Source organism: Mixophyes fleayi, chromosome 2 (assembly GCF_038048845.1).
Source record: "Mixophyes fleayi isolate aMixFle1 chromosome 2, aMixFle1.hap1, whole genome shotgun sequence".
NCBI classification, from domain to species: Eukaryota; Metazoa; Chordata; class Amphibia; order Anura; family Limnodynastidae; genus Mixophyes; species Mixophyes fleayi.
The window spans coordinates 144,092,630-144,118,202 of record NC_134403.1 but is presented as its reverse complement, the minus strand read 5'-3'; the positions used below and the strand labels follow the sequence as shown (position 1 = coordinate 144,118,202).

The 25,573-nt window shown below is 37.3% G+C and overlaps 1 protein-coding gene across 9 annotated transcripts in view; it reads left to right on the top strand.

The window, feature by feature from the left end:
* The window catches only part of INPP4A (inositol polyphosphate-4-phosphatase type I A), a 94,324-nt gene extending 68,969 nt beyond the window's left edge, over positions 1-25,355 (top strand). For 4 of the 9 annotated variants that reach the window (XM_075200128.1, XM_075200130.1, XM_075200127.1 and 1 more), the window contains 10 exons: positions 750-993; positions 4,774-4,806; positions 7,102-7,274; positions 8,808-8,931; positions 9,936-10,062; positions 11,281-11,421; positions 11,880-11,977; positions 12,659-12,771; positions 14,280-14,434; positions 20,068-25,355. In XM_075200128.1, coding sequence (XP_075056229.1) covers positions 750-993; positions 4,774-4,806; positions 7,102-7,274; positions 8,808-8,931; positions 9,936-10,062; positions 11,281-11,421; positions 11,880-11,977; positions 12,659-12,771; positions 14,280-14,434; positions 20,068-20,200 — 1,341 coding nt within the window. In that variant the 3' untranslated portion in view covers positions 20,201-25,355. The remainder of the gene's footprint in view (positions 1-749; positions 994-4,773; positions 4,807-7,101; positions 7,275-8,807; positions 8,932-9,935; positions 10,063-11,280; positions 11,422-11,879; positions 11,978-12,658; positions 12,772-14,279; positions 14,435-20,067) is intronic. The other 5 variants (XM_075200133.1, XM_075200132.1, XM_075200135.1 and 2 more) reach the window with 3 other exon arrangements.
* Positions 25,356-25,573: the final 218 nt, after the last annotated feature.

Genomic DNA, 25,573 nt, shown 5'->3' with positions numbered 1-25,573 from the left:
TACTGCCTTATCCACTCCACTTTTCAAGGTCAGATTTGATCTGAGATCTTAACTGAGGAAAGTTAGCCTGGTAGAGTTGATGCTCTTGTTTAGATAAATGTACACCCATTTTGGTGCCACCTAAAAGGAAACTTTTGTTCCAGTAGGACACATTGCGTCTGAGAGATAGAAGTCCAAGATCTTGTTGTTTTGGATATTAATCTGAATGGTGGCCATATCATTCAGTTGCTACAAACAAACAAGGGAGCAACGGCTGTGAGTCTGCGATTGTCAGAAGTACATAATCAGAATAAAGAGCAATTTTATGCTCCATTTGACCCACTTTTATGCCTGGTTTGAACAAATTTTTGCAGCTAAAGGTGCAATGATTAGAGAGAAGATTTGTGGTGAGAGGGTGCAATCCTACCTGGTGCCTTTGGTGATTTCGAACAGAGAAGAAGAATCTCTGTTTATGGAAACAGTTACTCTGGGAGAACAATATAAAGCCAAGATCCCATGAGTCTCATTGCATAAACTATACAAATCTTAGATACTGGAACATTAATACGGTTTTATGTAACAATGACTAATGTTTACTAATTGACTACTGCAGCACCAATATGAATAAATGTTTTCTGAAAAGAAAAGTCAGTTGATTTATTATTATACATTTTTTATATATATATATTTGTTTACTACATATTCATGACAAGACTGCACTTTCATTACTTACCAGTCTGCAAATATTTTTTTTTTTGTTTTGGTTTAAGGATAAAGTTTGGTCAAATGTGGAAAAAAGCCTAGAGTGCATTATTCAGAGGGTAGACAAGCTTCTACAGAAGGATCGCTTGCACAGTGACAGCTGCGAAGACGTCTTCCAATGCGAGATAAGCTGTTCCAGCAAGAAAGGTAATCAGAGAAGGAGAGCGTACTGGATAAACCCAAATGCCTCAGATGACGAGGTCATGTTATCATCCACATCATCTCCATCATGCCATCCTTCCCGATTCACAAGTGCGTATGACTGTGACATTCATCAGCGTCCTTGCACCTTCTGCACTAACCTTGCAATACCAGAAAGGGTTAAGTTGAGCTTCAGAGCTAACTATAAGTGTCGTACCTGTATACTGTGGCTTAAAAACCCTTCATGTCTACGAGAGTAGAAAGTTGTTTACATGCAGTAACTTTTTAAACAATATGGAAATTTCAGCAATTGGCTTAGAGTTATGTAGTTAACCTTTGTTCTCTGGTAAGAGCTTGCCCTAATTGGCTGTTTGTTATGTCTTAATGATGCCTAGATTTGCCAAAGTTTAATTTTGGCCTGTTCAGCTTTTCAACACTTGACCCAGCAAACATTGGACAATTCAGACCAAGTGTTTGCAAATAAAAAAAAAACCAATAACAAAATAGCAAGCTAGAGAGAACAGTCTACCAAGTGCCTTGGCTCATGCTGGACTGTATTAATGACTGGCTACTCCAGCACTTTCGTGTAATAATATGTAAACAGAAACATGCCAAGCAATCGCCTTTTTTCCTTTTCTGTAGACTAATTATCAGTAGATAAAGTGTTAATATATCATTGCCTGATAGGGATTACAGTACATATTTGTACTGTTTGCTGCATGTAGTTAAATTTCCCTTTTCATTGTTTGCTGAGCTTTCCATTTTTGGTTCTACAGTTTTACAGTTTCTTTCCAGTCTATGTTCCCCTTCACATTAACCTTTACTTTTGCTGTATGTGCAAGTGCTTGAGACGTCTCTGCTACATCTAACAGTTTGAACAGAATTTTAACAGAGTTTGAATTACAGAGTTTGAACGTAAAAACAAACAGTTTTTATGTACAGAATTTAATTCACATCATTCAGTAATGTATAGCAAACAATGTGTTGCATTCAGCTTTTGTTGAACTAGAAGATGCTTAAATGGGTTCTGTAGCTATATAAAATCTCTATATGTACTTTATGAGGGCTGTTTAATATTAGAGTATTTGATATGCATTACAACCACAATGCCTGGCCTGTTTCATGGACCCCTGTTCATTGCACGGCATGGGGGCACAGGAGGGATGAGAACTGTACTTTAGTATCAACAGCCCACTAGCAGTACATACTGAAATTTGTTTCTTAGCTGGAGATCATCTTTAAAGTATGCTGTGTACAACAATTTTAGAACATGATATGGTCTGTCATTGGTTGCTTTTCCCAGCACCAGCATCTATTTATTTATTTGTATTTTCAATATACAAAATCCATTATAATTATTTTTTGTCACCTTGACTCTATTAATAATTTAAAGCATTTATTATTAAGTGTGGAATTAAATACAGTACCCAGTTAAATTTTGCACGTTGCTCAGTTCCCACAATTTTAAGAGAGTCAAGTTTCCTAAACTGTTTGTAAAAGAATGTGATCTTTGTGGTGGACTTTTTCCATGTGCTAAAGCCATGATGAACTTATAGAGAACCTGTCACTTATGCAAATGGAGATATTCATTTTGTGGCTGAACCACTATGTACCCTATCAATTTGCTAGGAACCAATGACATCACTGCCTGACTAATATTCATGAGGCCTGACTAATATTCATGAAGTACTGGTTACAAGTGAATTGTGACTATATACTCATAAATATTTGTTCAGCTCAAGGAATGGCTGCATTCACGTGAGTGTAGGTGACAGGTCCACTTTAAACCAGTAAAAATAAATCCCTACCTCAAACACCTACCACTGCTGCACTCTGCTCAACACAGGCGCAAAATACAAATTATACATAATGTAAAAATATAAGATTGTATTATAATTGTTCTTTTGTGTTTCATAAATGAGCTGAAAATGGCTGCATTGAATCTTTAGTAGTATTCTACCTTTAGTCATTAAAAACTTTACTACCCAGTTACATCAGAACTAGCAGTTTGTTTGTCCTGTGGAAGACTGCATCCAAAAGCTCTTGGATGCAGTTGTTCCGAATCTAGTTCAGTAATGACAATTTCTCCTTGCTCTAGACAAACGTAAACATTTTATACATTTATTACAATTCGTTCTGAATAGCCTCTTGTTAACTGGGGTGACATTGGAACCCATTGTTTACACTACATGGCCAGAAGTATGTGGACACTCCTACAAGTTAATGTGTTCTGCCACACCCATTGCTAACAGGTGCATAAAGTAAAGCATACAGCCATGTAATTTCCATAGTCACACATTAGCAGTAGAATGGGTCGTGGTGAAGAGCTCAATGACTTTCAAAGTTGTACTGTCATAAGACAGTTGTACTGTCATAAGAACTCAGTCGCAAAGTCACTGAGCACTGAAGCACGTACCACATAAAAATCGTCTGTCCTCAGTTGCATCATTCGCTATCGAGTACCCAACTCTCTGGAAGCTACGTTGGCACAAAATATTTTTTGCAGGTGCTTCCTGAATTAGGTTTCCATGGATGGCCAAGCAGCCACACACAAGCCTCAGATCAGCATGCGGAATGCAGAAAGTTGACTGGAGTTGTGTAAAGCACCCCACCATTGGACTTGTGAGCGTTGGAAAATGCGTTCTCTGGAGTGATGAATCGCGCTTTACCACCTAGCAGTCTGACGGACAAATCTTAGTTTGAGAGATGCCAGGAGAACGCTTCCTACCTGAATGTGTTCTGCCAACTGTAAAGTTTGGTGGAGAAGGAATAATGGGCCTGGGGCTGTTTTTCATGGTTTGGCCTGGGCTCCATAGTTTCAGTGAAGGGAAATCTTAATGCAACAGCATACAATGACATTCTAGATAATTGTATGCTTCCAACTTTGTGGCAACAGTTTGTGGAATGCACTTTCCTATTTGAGCATTACAATGCCAAATGGTTTCCCGAGTTTGGTGTGGAGGAACTTGACTGGCCTGCTCAGAGCCATGACTTCAACCCCATCAAACACCTTTGGAATTAAATTGAATGCTCACTGCGAGCCAACATCATTCGGCATCAGTGTGGCTGAATGGATGCAATTGCCAGCAGCCCTGTTCCTTCCCCGAGGAGTGGAAGTGCAGCAAAAGGGGAATCAACACCATATTAATGCCCATGGTTTTGGAATAAGATATTCAACAAGCACATATGGTTGTGATGTCCGCGGGTCCGCATACTTTTGACATGGTTTTTCAGAAGTTGCCTGTTCAATTTTTTGTGTTTAACGAGTATACTCCATTGACTTACGTAGCCGCATGTACCACCACAACTACAAGAGCTCATTAAGTACTTGCATGTCAAACGAGATCAAGTTTGACCATCAGTGTCTCTGGTATTTGAACGTCTGCTATTTGAAGTGGTTTCTTGGTCTGTATATCATCATTTGTGACCTCTGACACCAAGTGTTATTGCCATAATCCAAGGAGAGTCGCAAACGTGGGGAAAATAATGCAACTTCCACATATTGAATTGTGTCCTTAATGGGTAAATATTTTGTGTTTGTGCCTGGCAGAGAGCAGCAGTGTTGTTTTCTAAAAGTTTCTGTTAAGGATGCAAGAATAGTAAATGATCTCCATTAAGTGATGTCCATAGATTTACTCAGAAAAACTCCTTGCATGTAGCTAGATATGGAATTAAAGCCAGGTTTGTTGATTCAAACTTACTATTTATGCAATCTCATTCTTTACTGCTTTATAGCTATGTCCCTTTTGCAAGCTTAGTGCTAATTTTATCTACTACAATGCTTACATTTAATTTGCTTGAAGGGCGGGTTTGTCTGTTTTTTGTTTTGTTTTGTTTTGTTTTTGTTTGCTATCCCTTAATCATGCATGTTACACCTCCATTTCTGTGCAGATAGCAGCTCCAGTACAGAAGATCATGGACCAGGTATGTGCTGCTTTCCATTCCTTGCTTCTCTTTTCTCCCACTCAGTAATTCCTCTTTTTCAGTTTGCTACCGCAGTTTTTACAGTGCTTCTACTTTTTAATTTAAAAGTATGATCATTGTAGTGAATTACCAGAGAATGGCTTTGTACAGAAAGGTGAGGCGCTAGGGTTATACGTAAAATTTTTATTGTCCTATAAACGTTTAGCACCATAGTTTGCCATCTACAGAAAGCCTATTAAACTTTTTGAAGAAAAAGAAAAGCCAATGTTTGATGTATCAAAGCTACGTATTACTGAAAAATATTCCTGGAATAACAAAATAGGTTTGAGCTCACTAACTATGTCCATCATGCTCTCTTACTCCTCTGCAGCATGTTGCCATGTTAGGGGGAGGTGCTTTAATAAGTAAACAAATGACTGACAGTCTTGTAGACTTGCTTTGCAGAAATTCACAGGGTGGATTCAGACCCAGGGTTAAGGACAGTATTGTAAGTCCAGCTCAAATGATTGTAGTGCCCAAGGACACATTAGAACACTGCAAAATTCAAAAGGTGTGGGAGAAGTTTCACTTATCTGTAATGGAGTAAATACTTTTTAGCAAAGCTGTAGTGGAAAGTCGGGTTAACATTGAGCAATGTATTTTACATTTAAGGATCTAATTTAAGGAAAATTTCAATTTTGGGGTTAGTGACATTAACTAGCGATTTCCACATAACAGATACCTATTGCAAAAACGTTATTATATTTAGGAGGACCTAAGGTTTATATTCTATCATGATTCTATCAAGAAAGATCTGTAGCTAATGTGATTACATCTGATTGATTTTTATGTTTGAATTGTCTCAATATGTGCAATTTACATGTGATTTTATTATAATGTTATTTCTATAATGTTTATCATTTCTGCATTGTGACAATTCGGAAAAGTCCTCCTTTATCTATGTCACCCACACTTCGTATTTGTGAGATATGTTAAACACTGGATAAGAAAAATGTAATGCAATTGTGATAAGTATGTGTGTTTGACATTTTGCTTGGTGTACAACCACTTTTCTAAATTTTAAAGAAAATTGAAATTAATTTGTTATAAATTTTAAACTCTAAAATGTTTGCATAACTTGTTTTCAGCTCTCATTTATTTCAAGTTAACTTCAAATTCTCTGTAATACAGTGATGTAGTAAAGCTTGTCATAAATAATATAGGTGACAACACTTTCTTTTATAGTTTTATGTGAACTCACTGCTGAGTAGAATAACTGGTGTAGAATAACTCAGCAGTGAGGGAAAGCTATACGTCATGGATGGTATCAGAAGGGCGCTTTGAATTGTAGACATATCCAGTTAGAAACCATTAAGCGTGGGGAGCACTCATCCACTGTCACATGGGAGCAGTTAAGACCCAAGAAGTTGTATGAAACGTTTTCTGAGTGTAATTGCTCCCATGTGACAGGGAAGGAGTGTTCCCCATTCCCTTCAGTGTATTAGCGTGGGAAGGCTTGAGCGCAATGAATGAAAAATGCTGACAGCGCCTTACAAGGGAATTGACACAAGTTGAAAGCTGCTGCAATTCATTAGGAAGATGCCAGTTGTAACACTTGCTAGAAACCTTATGCTAGCAACACACGGACTCCTCCTGCTGTCTGGAGTGGATCAATGTCTGATTTCTCCACATGTTGTTACGGGCCGAGCAGCCCTTCTCTACCAGGCCTCTGATTTCCAGCAAATTATTCTTGGCTGTGTTATCGGACCAATTGCTCAATATTACTGCCAATATCACAGTGTGTGTGGCCAGCTTTACATTATAGCACCTTTAAATGAAATATTCTCAGAGCGCTAATCCTGCCTGCTTCATCTTTGTCATCAATAACATCACTAAACGTGGATATGTCTGACTTTTAATTTATTTATTTATTTTTCTGATTTGTATTTATGTATTTAAATGCACTTTTTAGTCAAACCACAGCAGAAGAGATGGGAGGCGCTGCAGGTCATTTTACTTACAGCATTTATTCCAGGCACCAGTCCCAGGATTGCATTCACATTCGGGTAGTGTCACACGGTTGCTTTCTGCTCTCAGTATACTAGCACCACAGAATTTATCCTTTCCCTATGCCAGCTTGTACTGGCAATGTCAATGCTAGGTTCCTGTCACAGTATAGCGCTTACACATGCCAGTGCCTTATATATAAATTGGATTTATTAGTAAAACTCAGTAAAATTGAATCCAACAGATTCTACCTAAAGTTACAGGACCGTTATGTTGTGTATTTATTAGCTCTGTGTTTCTGTACACCAGGGGAATGGAGTGAGGCACTTTACCCCCTACTAAGTACACTGACAGACTGCGTGGCCATGATGAGTGACAAAGCAAAAAAAGCCATGGTGTTTCTGTTAATGCAGGACAGCGCTCCCACAATTGCCTTGTGCCTGAGTCTCCAGTACCGCAGAGATGTTGTCTTCTGTCAAACGGTATGTGTTAATACATGCACACACTGCGCTGCACTCTACAAACCCAGCATGAGCACTATGTTGTAAATGAACTGTAAATTCCCTCTGTACCTTTTATGAATACATAATAATGATAAAATGAAATTAGCACCCTCATCATTTTCTTCTGACATAAGCTAGTTAATAGACTAAATTTGACAACTATTGAAATACAATTACACCCTAGTACTCTATATTAACACTCTATTTTTTCTCTTTAGTGCTTTGTTTTGATTGTAGTTTTACAGAAATGCTCTGTAGTTGGAACAAAGAATTTAACTGTCAACTGTGATGTTACCATAGTTTTACGTGGCTAACGCTGCAAAAAACACATTGGCAATCAACACAGCTGACATATATAAAATATCAGGCATGGTTCTGGATGTCTAATGCCTTCCTCATTATAAAGGCACAGTGATCTTTATTAGAATGCTATGTACTATGGTCCCACAGTGTCTCCTGGATGGTAGTAGCCCTGATGACACCACAACTCGGGTATACCCACTGAAGAGGGAGGCCTTGGTCCTTATAACATGCAGAGCAGCTCTAGCAGAGCACCCTCAAATGTTAAAACATGTGTTTACAAGCTGTAACATAAGCTTAGACCTGAGCCTATGGTATGGCATGTTTACACATGCTATAGTAATAGAAAATATTTATATATCTTTACATTTTCCTTTGGCCCACATATATAAACCAAACCAGTAAGAAAAATATCTTTGATACCCTTATAAGCAATACAAATCGTATAATTTATTTAAGAGCATATTTCTGATGTGCAATAACTAGGGGTGGAACCATAGTTAAGTTTTTTGTTCAGTACTTGCGCTTTTTTTCCCTATATACCCCAAATAAAATGAACAAATATTAAAATAAAATATTTGAGTATCCTAGTGATATTTACAATGTGTATTCCCTACAGTACAGAGATAGTTATTCCAGCTGTCAAAGGCTCTTTCCATTATTGTGAAATTTGGTTTGGCCACCTGAGGTGGCAAATTAAGCTGCAAGAATGTTAAAATTGTAATGACCACACTGTCTCTAGTCCCACCCATAACACGTGTGTCTGCTGTAATATATGGTGTAGACATCATGTTATTCACAGTGAGGCATAGTAGTTACATCCAGTTGATACTCACTGTAAGTAGACTGATGTTAGGCTACAGCGGAGCTGGATTTCAGAACAGTTTCTTTATAATCAGTGCTAGGTTACAAGAACAAAATACAAGAGGGTGATGCAGATTATGCCAAAATTGAACAGGGTAGTTTTATTCTGTCATTGTCTCAGAAGAAATCACATCAATAGCATACATACATAAATAGAAAAATGATAAGAAATCCAATTTTAGCCAAGTCCAGTAATCATACCATGTTGAGCATTGTAGAACACTAATGTCCATCAAGACGTCTCTGTAAGTAATGAGCTTAGATACATTGAATGAGAAAAGTGTCCCCAGACATTCGTTTAAAATGTTTACATCTTAATATTTCAATTTATCTCCTTGTCTGCTTTAGTTAACAGCGCTGATCTGCGGTTTTATTATCAAGCTAAGAAACTGCCTGCATGACGATGGGTTCCTGCGCCAGTTGTACACTATCGGTCTGCTGGCTCAGTTTGAAAGTCTCCTCAGCACGTATGGTGAGTGCTTTGTAGGTCAATAACAAGTTTCTGTAGATACAACAGGGTCCACAAAATTAATCTGGGACATACAGTGGGAAAATAGAGCATGGTACATAAACATAGGGGTCCAACAATCAACATACATAAATAACAAAGGTAAAATGCAGAACATTAAAGAAGCTTAAATGCAAAATGCAAAAATACCCCAAAAATTAAGCATATGTAAGAAAAGAAAGCATAGTACAGAACATACAACAGGAAGACTACAAGGACACACAAGTGGATGAGGTAAGATGACAGGAGGAGAGAGGTTCCTGCTGTGAGAACTTATTATACTAATGGGAAGAGGCAAGTATGGGAGGGTAACATGGTGTTGATGTGGGCAGAGCCAGGCTTAGGCCAGGGAGATTGGAATTAGGTGGGAGACTAGTAGGTTTTGAAGAGCTGGGGTTTTAAGCTATGTTTGAATCTCTAGAGACTGGTGAGAAGTCTTATTGGGCATGTAATTGTATTCCATAGAGGGGAGGGGGGCAGTAAAGAAGAAGTCTTAGAGGCAGGGCAGGTTATGGTTTTTCTGTGCGGACACAACACTCCAGTCATTTGCAGAGCAGGATAAGGCAGGGAGGGAGTGTGACGTGATATGAGGTTGGAAATCTAGCAGAGGTGGTAGGTGAGGGCTTTGTAGTTGAGGGTGAGGAGTTTAAAATGATTTCTGTGAAGCTAGTGTAGGGATTGGCAGAATGGGAAGGCTGGTTTTGAACATGTTGAGCCTTAAGTTGCATTGGGACAACCATGAGGAGATGGCAGAGAGACAGCTGGACACACTAGAAAGGGAGAGGTTAGGGGTTGTGTGAGTGGGTGAAGGGGGTGGAAACCCGAATGCAGAGCATCAAGACAGAGAGATACAAGAGAGAGCTTGTGAGGCGGTTATAAGAAAGTCTCTTAAATACAGTAGTTTGGAGGCAAAATCGAGGAAAGACATAAAATGAATTGCTTAATGTAACATCCTACCTCTGCTTTAGGGGAAGAGCTGGCCATGCTGGAAGATATGAGTTTGGGAATCATGGACCTGAGGAATGTTACATTCAAAGTTACGCAGGCCATGTCAAGCATCTCAACTGATATGCTGCCAGTTATAACAGGAAATCGGTAAGATTACAATTCTTTATGTACTTTTGTTTTTTGTGTGTAGTTGAAGAACTAGGCAAGTACAGGGAACTCAAGAATGTGTAAAGGTAGATTACTGAGAGGTGTGAAAGAAGACAGGTAGGTAAAGTAAAACATTTCATTGGCATAGCTTGGTGTGATTATTTATTACATACAATGGAGGCACCAATTTTGTGAAATGCAGCCTATCAATTCTCTAGGAACATAGTACTTTGTGCCTTACTTATTAGTTACTATTGAATTGATAGGCAGCATTGAATATGAATATAGTCCCCAAAAATGACTTACACTGTGTGTAGGCCTGGGCATCTGAGCCATGGTTTGTGTACACCAAGGGGCATATTCAATTAGGTTTCCGGTCTGCGGTAACAGGCCACAAAAGCAATCCACAGTACCGCAATAACGTGGATTTTCGTGCGCACCTCATAGGGTTGTGTAGGAAAATCCACGTTATTGCGGTACCGTATTACCGTCAATACTGCGCACTTCCCGCAGTAACGCGCATTACCGCGGACCAGAAACCGAATTGAAAATGCCCCCTAGAGTCCTTCAGATAGACTCAGTCAGTTAAACTAAACTCATTATAACAGGTTTTTGTATTTGTAATGAATATTAAAAAAACATTTGGTGATAAGTGTAACTGTGTAACTGTTTAAAGACATAAAAAGTTGCTTGATAATCATTTGTACATACTCCAAGTATTTTGAATAAATGTACATATTTTAGAGCTCTTTGGGAAAAATTGGCACATAGTAGGGAATCATTGGTAAATTTTATTTCATAAGGGGTCATGTGATATTAAGGGCCATGTTTATCACAGGGCTAAAAGCCCTATTAGCCAGTGAGTGAGGTTTCTATTCGTGGAGGATACATATCGCTGTTTATAGTATAAAAATCTATTAACAGTATATTTTATATATAAAAACTGTTTGCTTTTTTGTTTTTGTTTTTTAAAACCTTGTATTGAAATTGGCCCCACTGAATGCTCAGTAGAGAATAATGCGGGATCCAGAGCTTTAATTATAACCATCAGTGTGGCTGCTGAATATCGCTCATCTGCCATGGCGATAAATTTTTGGAAGATAGTGAAAAGGAATTGCAACAACAACATTTTTTATAAATATGCTCATAAATTATTTAAAGATACCCTGATATAGGGCGAGTATAGTATGTTTTATCAATTTTTTTTTTTTTTTGTAGTGATGGATTTAATGTCCGCATCCCATTACCAAGCGCCTTGTTTGATGCCCTTCCCCGTGAGATTCAGAGTGGGATGCTGCTAAGGGTTCAACCAGTCCTATTCAACGTGGGAATCAATGAGCAGCAGACACTGGCAGAAAAGTAAGCTGTATCCCATATCATATGAAAACACAGTAGACATTAGCTCTAGACCTGATTTGCTACAATTTCTTATTTAATAAATATTAATGTTGAGTTTCTTTTAAGATAGCGCTTTGCTCAGTGTTTATCATTGAATTTTTAATGTAAAGGCGCTAAGACATTTAATGAATAGCACAGTGACCTCTACACCTATCCTACAGTTAGGCAACTTGTCCCTTTCACAAGGCATTCTGGGTGATAGCTACCATACCTCTATGTTTATAGGGTGTGTTAGCGAGGAGGGGGTATTTATGCCGTGGAATGCTTTTTATTTTATATGGTGCCAAACATCTATTTATAGGTAGTTTGAAAAATACTAAGAATAAAAGTAGCCACATGTTTGCTGTGCAGCACTGCATTTGTCAATCACTATAACTTGTCACTCTTATTGTCACTAATATTCACTTTTATGGACATAGGTTTGGAGATACATCTTTGCAGGAAATCATAAACGTTGAGAGCTTGGTGCGGCTTAATTCTTATTTTGAGCAGTTCAAAGAAGTCTTACCAGAGGACTGTAAGTTTTTATTTAACAAATGGCGGTCACATCAACACACTAGGAACTATGGATTTTGCAAAAGCCTCATAAAAAAATTACATGAATTTAATCTATAGATGTAGTGGACAGGCTGGCTATAACATACACTTAACATGTGAGTATTAAAGTGGAAGGAAGGGCAAACATGACATTTTGTACAATTTTTACATTAAATTTTATTACCGACTCCTTAATATAAGTTCCTTCCCACTATCTTAGTTTCTGAATAGTATTATCTTCCATATCTCCAACCTAGCACATTATGTAGTACCATTATACACAAACAATGTTCCTGTTGGCCAACCACTACCCCAAACCGAACCCCTGCTTCATCCTCACCCAAGCTACAGCTGGTGGCTGGTGAAGAGAGAACTTCATTAATCCCAGCCAGGACCCGTGGCACTGCCATGGTAAAGTTAAGTACAATTATACCCAACCACCTTCTATTTCTGCTACTGTCACCCTTTTTTCAGACCACCAATGGAAGCCACTAGTTCCCCTTTACTTGTTCATGATGATTTAATATAAAGGTGTTTATGTTTATAATAGTGATAGCAAATGTGATTCTAGTTTTAATTTGAGGCACTCTAAGTGTTGTACTGTATCAAGGTCTTCTTTCTTGCATTTCCATCTCTTTAGATCTGATTGTGTTTATTTTAGGTCTACCACGGTCTCGGAGTCAGACATGTCTTCCTGAACTGCTCAGGTTCCTTGGACAAAACGTCCATGCAAGGAAAAACAAAAATGTTGACATCCTGTGGCAAGCTGCTGAGGTATGATAATCCTCTATTTGTGTATATCACAATGTACATTTATGTAGTTTATATGCTCTGAATAGCCCATGTCACTATAGAAAATAATTGCCTGAATGTCCGGGAGACTCCCAGATTTCATACTCCTTCTAGAGCAGACATCGCTCCAGACTCCCACCCACTTCACTATTGTGAGAGGAGGCAGGGGCTTGATGGCGTGACTCTCACCACCATAGCCCACCAGCAGTGATGTGATCTCCTGGGGGCGAGGTTGCCAATGTGTTGCCAAGTATGTAGAACAGTATGGTTCTTCCTACCTGGCTATTTTTATGTTTTAAAGCAGGCCTGTCCAACCTGCGGCCCTCCAGATGTTGTGAAACTACAAGTCCCAGCATGCCCTTCCAGCTATCAACAGGTTGTCTACTGGCAAAGCATGCTGGGGCTTGTAGTTTCACAACACCTGGAGGGCCGCAGGTTGGACAGGCCTGTTTTAAAGCATAAGTGTATTTACCCTTTCCTGCATACTCTCCATTTTCAGGGGACTGGGTGTGTATGCGGCCCTCTAACTATGCTTGTCCATTAAGCCCCCCTCCCCCTGAAATATGCAAAGTCTACATCAAACTTAAGTGCAAAATACACTCTACTAGCAAATGATTAGGCATAAAATAGGTGGTATATCTGCAAAACATATCCTCACCCTCAGAGTCAATATAGCACATTTAGGGCTCTATTGAGAGTTAGGAATAAATCCAGCTGGAAGGTGCAGTTTTTCACCTTGGCAAAACCATGTTGTGCTACAGGGGACAAGAAAGAAAGTGCAGAGAGATTAGATTTGGGAGAGGCACGTCTTTGCTCATCTCTAAATCGCAGTGTTAAAATAAAGCTGTCCAGTATTTGTGAACTACATGAAGAAACAAGCAATACTTTTCTTGCATGAATAAAAAGATATTTGCACCCCAGGCCTAGCCAAATTGTGTGTCTAGGTGTAAATTTGCACCCTTAAGCTAGATTTGCTCCTAACTGTAAATTAAAATGTCTAAAAATAAACTCCACAAAGGTGGATGTAAAGTATAACCACTATGCAGGAATGACATATTACCATATTTACAGTTCTAATTTTAGGTTGCATCATATAATAATTACCTAATTATTAAGTAATGCAAATTAGTAATTTTCACTCACATTTTTAAGAAATCTGTATATGATAAAGTCAGACACTTCACCTCATTTGTCAAAACACCAGTCGCATGTCATGGTAAAAGCTAAAATGTAAATTAATTCCATCCAAATGGTTTTCTGCATTAATATGAATGCTCCCTGTCTATCTGGGACATAATTCACAGCTTTGCACAGGACACTATTGAATTCTAGCAGTGGAATTAATGTCCCCCTGCGGAGGGCTGAAGGGGGGTGTTCTATATTCTCCTCATATGCTCAGCTAAGCAGAGTCCCAGTACTTACAGTTACAGAGTAAGAAGGGGGAAAAGCCTTTTCCTGAGAAGCATCTTCTGCCTTTTATTATCACTTAGATATGTCGAAGGCTGAATGGAGTGCGATTTACAAGCTGTAAAAGTGCCAAGGATCGCACTGCCATGTCAGTGACGCTGGAGCAATGCCTGATTCTGCAACATGAGCACGGGATGGCCCCACAGGTCTTTACACAAGCACTGGATTGCATGCGAAGGTAAGTGACGCTTGCTGCTCACTGAGGCTGTCACTGGAGCTAGGTGAGCTACAGATGTTGGTTTCCCAGAAAATTTCAAGTATCATATTCTATAATACTCACATGGCAATCATTATTTTTAGAAGAGAAGAGGACTTTTGTCCAGAACTGTTATTAGTACACATTTTATAATGGTGTCTCTTATGGAAGACTTTCTTATTAGTCTATAGTTAGACCTGGTTGAAATCACTACCAAGGCATCAAAGGCAGATGCGATGGGCTCCCAGGTGCCGGATAGCCTCTGCCTTGATTGGGAACACATCTGCAGGTCTCTCTAGTTCTCTGTTCTTACACTCTACAGCAAAGGTAGGAAACCTGTGACTTTCCAGAGGTTACGAGATCATCAGCTGGCGGCAGAGTTTGCTGGAGCTGTAGTTATACAGCTGGAGAGGTACAGGATGCCTATGTCTGCTCTAGAGATAACCAGCTCTTACTTGTCAGGGCACCCATGCTATATGGTTGTTTGTCATGAATTTTCCTCCCCTTACCATCTCATCCTGTTTGTATGGCATATCTGCATTGATGTTCTATGTGCAGAAGCAGCAGAGATGTTACTGTGGAATAAAAAATATATTTTTAAAAAAAGTACTTTGTTACTTCCTTCTCAATGTATTCATTCAAGCATTACATTGATGTCTAATCCCTGCACATCACTTGCTACAAGAAAGGATAAGAAACCAGTCTGCAGTCTCTGTAGTTCAGAAATACCACTCAGTCGTCTTCTCCTCATCCATGTCTACGAAATGTCTCTTCTGCAATCACATTCTCCATTTCCTCTTATCCTTTCTGTTGAGTTTTTATTTGACCCTTTCTTACATTCTAACAGTTATTAGTCTGAGCTGAAGTCAGATTTAACCAGCTTTTCACACTACTTTATATATGCTTCTTTATTTCACCCTGCGCCTCTTTCTTCAGATTAAGGCAAACTAAATCAATCTAGGAGATGCACCAAAACTAATTGTTGCTGGTATCTTTAATAAAGCATGCGCTGGCATACTCATTCTGCACTATAAAGTACATTACATTTCCAATATTAAAAAAACCTGAAACACAAGAGAAGATAAATTTTGATACCTTACTATAATTGAAATAAATATTTTTATAAAATGGGACAGTACGTCTCATAAATTAAAATTCTAACAAGGAGTCTTGTAATACAAAAATGACAGTACAGTCTTTACAAACTCGTATTTAGTGATTTCATCATTATATATGTATAACTATATTTATTTGGTGCTTAACAATATATACAGCACCTGACACTGTATAGGGCTCGGGAAGTTGAGAATCAACAAATGTTAGAGTACACCAGAAGTGAGCTCTCTTACAATGTAACTGAATAGTAGGAGGCAGACACACACACATGGGGCAGGCATATGTAGTGCTGATGAGGAAAGTATAAAAGGTTTATGGAACAACATAGCAGTGGAGGTAAATGTTGCAGAAAGGAGAACGTTTTGAGAGACTTGAAGGAGTCATTGAGAATATGGAGGCATGAGGGCTGGAATTTGAGCCTATGCAGCTGAATAGAGGAGAAACTCTTTATAGGTAATGTAGTAAATGATAGAGTGAGAAGAGAGTCTTAGGGCTAAATTTACTAAAGAGTGGTTTGGTGAATCCACCAGTTTTCGCCGATTTTTCCGGCAGTTTTAAAACCTCCGGATTTACTAACACCCAAACCGCCATTAAAACGAGCAAAATTTACATTTTACAAAACCACCACTTTACAAATCGCCATCCCGATTTTAACAATGATGAACATACAAACCGCCGGATTTACTAAGCTGGGGTTTGCAAAACCGCCAACCAAACGGCCAAAATAAAAGAGGTGGTTGTGAGTGCCGAGATTGCTCAAACATGCTGTTAGAGCTATTTTGAGGAAGCATCATTGACATTTAAATTATTGGGGGCAGTCATTATTTATTGATTAAGGGGCTAAATTAATTTTTTAATTAACTTATGGAACAAATATTTCTGTCTTTATTTTAAGGGGACACTATTATTATATTATATTATGGGGAAATGTAAATATATAATAATAATAAGTGATTGTTAATGGTGGATATAATTATTTATGTTGCACAATTTGGCATTACATAGTGCCTGAATAATATAATAAATCAATAATTATGTCCCCTTTTTCTGTATACATGAAATGTATTACAGCTCAAGACATAAAGAACTAGACTCCAACTGCTAAGCACCGTAAGAGTTCCGGTTTACAACCTCTATCGATCCATTCATTTCTCCCCATCATCTGAAAGTGTTTTTTATTCCCATGATCACTAGACACTGATATTAAAGTGTTTGATCATGATGCCATTATCGGATGGATATTTAAATAGTGAATTATTCTCCCTCTATTCTTTCATTAAAGAGAGCAGCAGAGATGCATTTACAGTTAGCATTCATACCTAATGTAATATGATCAGAACATTCAATTTTTTATAGTAATGAAGAATTTTTATTTAGGCAGGCTACTTAATCTGGTAGTGGGGGCTTCCTTATCTGCCGTGAAAGGGTCAAATCCTGTACTGGTTTGTTCATGGTCTGCTTGCATTCAGATGGCCACTGCTTAGCAGCATGTTGATGCATGGCAGCATGGACTAGTGGCTGTCCAACCTAAACCAAACATGGAAACCTGGCTTTTATTTTTTTTTATTTAATTATTTTTTTACTCTTCACTCGTCTACAATGCTTTCTTCTTATATTTTCTCTTTTTGTTTTCTCTCTTCTCTCCTTTTTACTCTGTAATGCTAATTTTGTTTAAATTCCATCATCCTTATGTGTGTTTCAATTTATTTTAAATCTATTTTGTCTTTATTTTGCTTCTTCCTCCCTCTTGCTTTTTTATTATCTTCATTATATGTGATTTTTTTTTATTCCCCCATGAACCTTTTCTTTTGCTTTCCCCTCCCAAACTATATCCTCTTCACAGCATTGGAACGCGAGAAATAGTCACCCAGAAGAACTTGAGTGGCTTGGTTCCGATTCGAGATTTCAGGCTGGATCCCAGCCTCCTCTACTCTATCCCTTTGTTAGCGCTCAGCCCAAACTTACTCATAGTGTGGCTGTTCCTCAGCGTAGCTTACCTGGTTGCCAGATTTCGCTGCAAATAAAGACAGGGCAGAACAACTTATGCCTGGAAACATGCAGTCCCCTGGAGACTCACTGCAATGACTGAGCTATGCCCTATCTTATGCCTTACAATTTTCCATTTACATTTTGAAGATTTCTGAATCTGGGGCAGCTTAGTGGAATTGAGCAGACAATTGTTGTACATATATATATAGCTTTACTCATGACAACTTACCTCACGTCCTTGATGCTGCTTTGTACCTACAGTACCATACATTGAAATAGCACCATGCAGCTTATGTGTGTAGCTTATGTACAAACAGATACAATATTCTAGCAGATACTGTTCATGCTGCTCCCATTACACTTTATACAAGACACCTGGCATACAGTGATTTCTTCCTGCATTCCTAAGACATAGATGTTTCAGGAGCTTGGTACACGTTTGCTTTCATGGTTGCTGTTTAGAGTACACTTAAAGCTATGGATCTATATAAAGCTTGAATAATTTACAGATGCATACATACATATATTTTTTCTGTATATGTTTAAAGCAATAGAACAAAGCAATCTTCTTGACCTGTTGCCTATTGTGCTTCCATGTTTTAATAATAGACAAAGTCCTGCAATTTAGCTTGTGCACCTTTGTCATTTTTCCACTACTCGGGACACCTGTTTTGAAATGCAGAACAAGCTCATGGTAAATCCATTGGGAAACCTGGTGATGTTGATGTCTGAGGGTTTGTTCCAGAAAAGTGCCTTTTGCACAGAACTGCCTGATATTCAGTTCTTATTTACAGCATATGATGTATTATGCCTCCATATTTTTATACCATGCCAAAGTAATCAGTGTTCTGCAAATATCACATTTTACTTATAAGTGTTAAGTATAAATAGCATAAATAGTATAGTATAAATAACAGGAAGAACATAAAATAGCCGCACATTTAATATGCCTGTCTGGAGCTAAGGCTTTAGTAAAGATAAATCACACTTTAGCATAAACAGTGATTCAGCAGACATTTATTTATAAATCGCTCATATTATACTTTTTGTTTTCTAAATGAATTGGTTGTAGAGATTAGTTTGTGTAAAAGCAGAGAGAGTGTGTGCCAAATATATAAACAGGCATTAGACTGAGAAGAAATAATTACCCTAATTATTTTTGGCTTATTTGTCTGTTCGACCTACTGAGTGCAACAAATTGCACGTATTTGTTACAATTGTACAGTTTTATAGAGAGCCTTTCTTTCTTATAATATATAGTTCTGCTTTCCTTCATGCATTATTGCATGAGAAAAACAAATCACAATTCATGCAACACAAATTCCGACAGTACAACAAAACATACCCAAGATTTCCTGATCTATATTTTGTGCAATATTTTGCTCCATTTTTACTGTAAATACTGTAATCATTGTTTTTAGGACAATCATGTAGGGGTAAAATATAATTTAGTGTTATTTAAAAGTGCAAATCTCAGAGCTATTGGAGAGTGGTAAGTATTATATATTGTGGGGTGAGATACAGCACCTAATTTCAAGTAAATTTAATAACATTGAACTCACCAGGCTTTGACCCTAGTTGAACCACAAATCCTATGTTGCTGAGTCATCTGTTTCAGACCATATAAAAATAATTTTTCACAGTGTAATTTTATTGATAATTTAGTGCAAGTTTAAAAGAGTGTGCTGTGTATAACATAGACTGCTAGTAGAAAGAATATAGTTCATGTGTCGTGCATATACAGCCTCATGTCACCGTATAGCCTAAATTGTGTCCAAATTGCTTACAGCTGTCTTATTAGTATGTTGCTACCACAACGATTCACTCACAGAAGTGCTTGACTAACTAGAAAGTAAGTTCAGCAATGTGATTGGCCTCACATCACAAAGGTTTTATTTCCTAGGTAATTCCAATTGCTGGAGTACAATTTGTGTAAGTAATATCGCACAACACTTACTTCGTAGTTAGTGGAGCACCTGTCTCTCATTGTGAGCTCTATTTTCTAGGGAATGTCTAACTAGGCTCAGACAAGATAAGATTATGTGGTTTGACAGGTCTGGGCCGTACTGTGAATTGTAGTTAAACAACTGGTCATGTGGAGGTTACCTGTGCCTGGGCTAGGGTCTGTGTGCCAGCAACGAATAGGTAGAGTTAAGTTTTTTTTTATTTTTTTTCCTGTTTTTTCTGCCTCCAACTTTGCTCCTTTACACAAATTATTATTTGATCCTTTGTTTTAATCCTCTAATGCGATGTAACATAGCTGGTTTTGCCTTGTTGCGGTCATGCTTCGCATCTGAACATGAAGAGACCACAAATTAAACTTTTTATTCCACTGGAAAACAAAGCTGCTTGAAAGGCTGCACTGCACATACCACACCATAACATGCGTTCTTTAACATCCTAATTTAATATGCTTTCATCTGCTACTGCTTTTGCCCATGGTTTTCATTTGTTATTTGTGCAGATTTTCTTTTCTTTTTGTGCCTGTTTTATTTTTTGTTTTTCCTCAGTGAGGGCTGTCGCCGGGAAAACACCATGAAGAATGTGGGATGTCGCAAATATGCGTTTAACAGTCTACAGCTGAAGGCTTTCCCAAAGCATTACAGGCCACCAGAAGGAACCTATGGAAAAGTGGAAACTTAGGTTCTACTGAATGTTTCCCAGAGTTGCCCTTACAACATATGTAGATATGCATTAATTCACATATATATATGTATAAGAGTTTTATGGTTTTTGGAGACAGTCCCTATATAAACAGAGCATGCACTAGAAGACTATTTGGTACTGCGTTATAGCGCGACTTCTCACTAACAAGTCTGTTTATGAACTGAACATTTGAATACAAATTACTAGTGACCACACGACAGGAGGAGGTGGTACATAATTTAGCATTACTTTACTGATATCTTCCTTACTAGAGAGGGTAGAAATCCATGGCATGTTTGGGCTGCAGCTGTCAATAACAAAAATATTGGAAAGTAAAATAAATTTTTAAATGTTTTAGGTAATTAGGTTAAAGTATATTAAGATTAGTTGTGGAATTCGTTTCTGCAACATGAAGTGCATCAGAGAGCAACAGCTTCCATGTTACAAACTCCTTTTCATTCCCATTCTGTTGTAAGACTATTGAAGTTATGTGTAATCGGCACTCAGACCTCAGATGCTCTGCATGCTAAGCCTACTGAACCGTGAGGCCAGTGGCTTGCCATAACGGATTAAAGGCGTCCTAACCCCATTTTATAAATTAGATTTCACTACTAGAGTAGAATAGTCTTTTTAGAAAATGTTATTACTGTCTTTGTTGGTAAATCTTCTTTCTTTTCTTCTCTAGTTAAATCTCTCCCCCTCTTCAACAGGTAGAGCCCCTTTGTATATTCCCTAATGGAATTGAACACACACATCTTCTTTCCTCAGTCTTTTCTGTAATGCACTAAGTCAATTGCTTGCAAGGAAAACACAACATTAATAATGCTATGGGGATAATTTATCACTATGAAGAATGTATTATTCAGTCTTATTCTTGTCATAATTAGTTTTACAAAGAAGTCAGTGTTTGCATGTATTGCATTCTTTAAATCCATGTTCTGCATGTGTTCAGCTAACTGACTGCAACAGAGCATAGACAGAGGCAAGATTTGTGTCTTAATTTACGTTCACAAATACATAAGCAAATCCTGTGATTCCTAGATCAGTATAGCAGTTTGTATCCTATGGATTTGCCATATGGTATGGAGCCGTCTATAAATAACCTATGAAACCTGACTTTGAGTGGTATATTTTTTGTAAGTGGTAGTTTGTGAACTCTGCATGACCCCTCGAAAACCATCTACAGTAAACATCTGACCTCTATTTCATTTATGGTGTATCCTCATGATGCCCTCTTTTTGAACCTAATTGTCAGTCATGTTTTACAGTGTTTTCCGTTAATTAGGACTTTTCCTATTTGTTATATTTAAGCAATAATGTGTTTTAGTTTTTTACAACAATAATTTATTAAAATAAAATGCATAACTAATTAACAAGTTGATTCTGTGACAAGAGCATCACATCCCTGCTCTGTGCTGTTGGGTATACTTTCTCCTTCCATTATATAACTCCCAGTCTGTGGCTTCTTATTTGCCTCATTGCCCCTCCTCATGACACTGCTCCTGTCACATGTAGCCCTGCCTTCACGAACATAATTACAAGAGTGGACAGGACCCTGCCTTCCATAATTTGTGATGCTGTGAGAATTCCAATGATCTTATTGGCTACAGATTGTTCTATCCCCGCCCACTTTCAAACTGGACAAGTAGGAGATGAAGATTGATGATAAGAAGCTGCTCCAGTCTATGACACTAGTAATAAACACTCCTTGACTGGACTGGACTGTGGAATTCAAACCCGGTTCACCTAATTTATTATTAAAAATCCCTCCAAGAATAGAATTGGTGGAAATCTAGTTTCATTACATAGGTCAAAATAACCATAAGTGTTGATGTCACCTTACTGTGAGAGTAAACCTTGTTAGCCAGACACAGAACAGATACAAAAATACTAACTTTTCTTAAAGAAAAATCAGGTCGAGGTTAGAGTGCCTTTGCATGCTGTGACTTTTTCCTCTATTTCCAAACTATAGTGTAAGCTGACATTTATTTTTGTTGGTACTGTTTTCCCTTTTGAAAGGCTGCTCAGATTTTTCAAACTAGAACATAAAAAATTAAGATGTTATTTGGAGATAAGTTTTTACCAGGTTCAATGTACAGTAATTCCACCCATTGATTTGTGTAAACATGTAGAAATGGAGCCAGTCCTTGCATCATCTTTGTAGTACTTTATTATTTGTTAGCCTAGTAATAAGATTGTCTTGTCTGAACAAACAAAACCCAATGAAGGTAGTATTATTTATTATTTAAAAAATAAAAGGGATTGCTGTAACAAGGGGATAAACCTTAAAATAGGAGCAAGGAAAACTAAATAGAGGCAGAATAACTTTTCTTAAACAGAAAGGGTGATGGATCTATACTGTATGAGTCCCCATCAGATTGCTGTGAGAGTATCCAGATATGGGGATTCATACAGAAAACAAATCAAGAATACACAGGGGACAAGCATATAGCTATTGTTAAAACTATTTAATTAAAATATTACATTTCTAGGTTTCTAAGTTATAATGTTTTTTTTGTACATGATATTGACACAACTCAGAGTGGGCTTCTGTTTGCATATTGTTTTTTAACGTATCGAGGATATAAGAATAAAATGTAAAGTGTGTCCAGCGAATTTACACAAATAAAATTGAGGATTCTAATTGGTGAAATATTAGAGATGATATGGCTGTGTACACACACTGGTGGTTGATGTTTATAATATGTTGAAACATATCAGACACTGTGAAATGGAACAAGAAGGGGCAAAATATTGCACATGAAAACACAAATATGTATGGTCTCATTTAGTACAATGTTTTACACGTGTACATCTGTTTACAGGTTCTTTAAATGTGTGTTAATTTTAATGCTAGTGGAAACATAGCCTAACTTAACTAGATTTGTAAAAATGTAAAATTATTATGCAAATAGATTTTAAACATATGCGCAGTGTCCCAAAACTATACTAAGGCAAAACTACTAAACTAAATATAGGAGATTAACTAGTATTGCTAGTTCCACAACTTCTAGTAATGGTGTGGTTTATTAGCATAATGTGAAAGTAGCACATCACACCAACTAACAGGGTGGAAGAGGAATTAAAAGTCCAGCCCAGCTCTAAGACTGGAAGGGAAATAGTTCAAACTAAGGGCAAAAGGTATAAGCCCTACTGAAAGTATATACCAATAATATAAGTAATGGTTTATTTTTTTTATATTGTATGTATTTTATAATCTGTGTATGTAGGATTGTATCAATAGATGATGTGAATTTGTGTTATATGACAGTTTCACTTTATATTCTATTAATACTTACCCTACAACATATGAGTTCATTTTAGAACAGTCTGGTAAGGGCTACATGTATACATACTAGGTTTTTGAGCTATAGATCCACCCCACTGGAAATGTATGTTTAATATAGAAATGTATTTTAGATTAAATATTAATTGATTAGTTTGACTGTACTCTGACATTTGGTCTGTATCATTGTGTATTTGGCCTTTAAAATCTGCTCTTTCAAGGGCTTTGCATGATTAGAAAACTCGGGTTTGTGACCAAGGGTTATATTTACTTTGCAGTGGTTCCCTAGAACCACCGATTTCCGGCGCTTTTAAGTCATTTTTTGAATCAATTTTATTAAAGACAAAACCCTATGGGCTTTGTCTTTAATAAAAGTGCCGGTTTAAAAAATGACTTCAAAGCACCATGAATCGCCGGTTCTACAACACAGCCACATAGGAAATATATCCCCAAAACTTTCCAAGATGGTTGATCATGGCCAATAGAAGTGATATGACACACATTGTAAAAGTAAGTGCCTGAGTAGATTTCCTCACAAAAATTATCCACACCGGTAAATAACACATACACATACATTTAAGTATAATGTGAGAACATGGTATTGTTAGTTTTGGAGACAAACGCTTTAAGGGGCCAATAAAGGAGATTATCTAAACACCTCTGTGTATCCATCCCAATTGTAAATTTATTCAGCATGAAAGAAACTTAAATGAGACAGATTATACACATATTTCAAGGAGATGTCCACTTTTGTGTTTAATTATCAATTGGAGGATATTAATCTAGATAATTTAAAGACATTATTTTTATATACATCAGCTGCTCTGCAAGACTTAGTGTACATTGCAGAGGGCTGCAACATTGTTATAACTTGGTAAAAACTAACAATAGTGGCCACATATCCACTTATGTTGCTAAATAGGAAAAGGAGGAACTATGAGAGAGATCTGACTACTATATTTTCAACTGTATTGATAAATGTCAGCTGATATATCTATTTCATAAGTAGACAGTCTAGAAACAAATGTAATATATTCTTATTTTTCTATTAGTCGGCAGGAGCAGTGTTAGTAGTAATAAAATAATCTGCAAAACATATTATATGGGATATGAATTAAAAAATAATGTGGAGTTCCCTTTTGAAGTCAACCTTGGTCCTCTAGATGATTATCTACAATTTATATGCCCACCTATTATCAAAATAAAATTTGATTTTTGATTACATTTCCTATTAGCCTTTGTATGGGCCTGTGACATGTGCGATTACAATAGTGGATGTAAGTTAAACTCCTTGTTTTAAGATAATTGAATAAAAATAAATAACCCTAAAAGACAACACAGAAATAACTTTACACATGGTGAAATTGGTGTTTCTCAACCTTTAATTCTGACATTATGAATAGCTGAAGATGTAGAATGCTGAGTAGGGATTGTTATAGTGGAGACCCTTCCTTTCTATAGACATAAAAATGTTTACTTTGAAGCAATATGGCATAAAGGGCATTCTTAGCAGCTACTTGTATATTTCCATAGTAACCCTGATTGTACAAAGTAACTTCCAGCTGTTATTCCTGGTAAATGAAGGTCATCTGGAACTATAATGTATCTTCATTAAAGTTCAACTAATGCAACTGTAAGATCTGTTAACTTGGTCATGTTTTGTAAACTTTGCACTTGTAAAGATATTGTATGATATAACACACTTGTTGTTTGATGCCTTTCTACTTGCCAAGCACTGTACACTTTTTTTTTTAAATGTATTTAATTTGGCCAGTATTATGTATATGGTTACTGTTTTCCGTAATCTACCTTCTCTTCTGAGTGCAATTGCTGTAAATGTGCTTGTCATGAAATAAACAACTGACATGTTCCCCAAGTTTTATTTTATTATTTCTAGTTTCACAAATAGTTTAATGCGGCTTGCTTGTTTCTTGTGTTCATTCTTATTTGGCTAAAAGGCAAAACACAAAAAAACAAAACCAAGAAAACACCTTGTTTGTTTTTAAACCAGAGGAGACTCAGTTCCCCACTATGAGCCACCTCACAGAGATGTCAGACTGCCGTAAATTTCAGGTACTACAGTA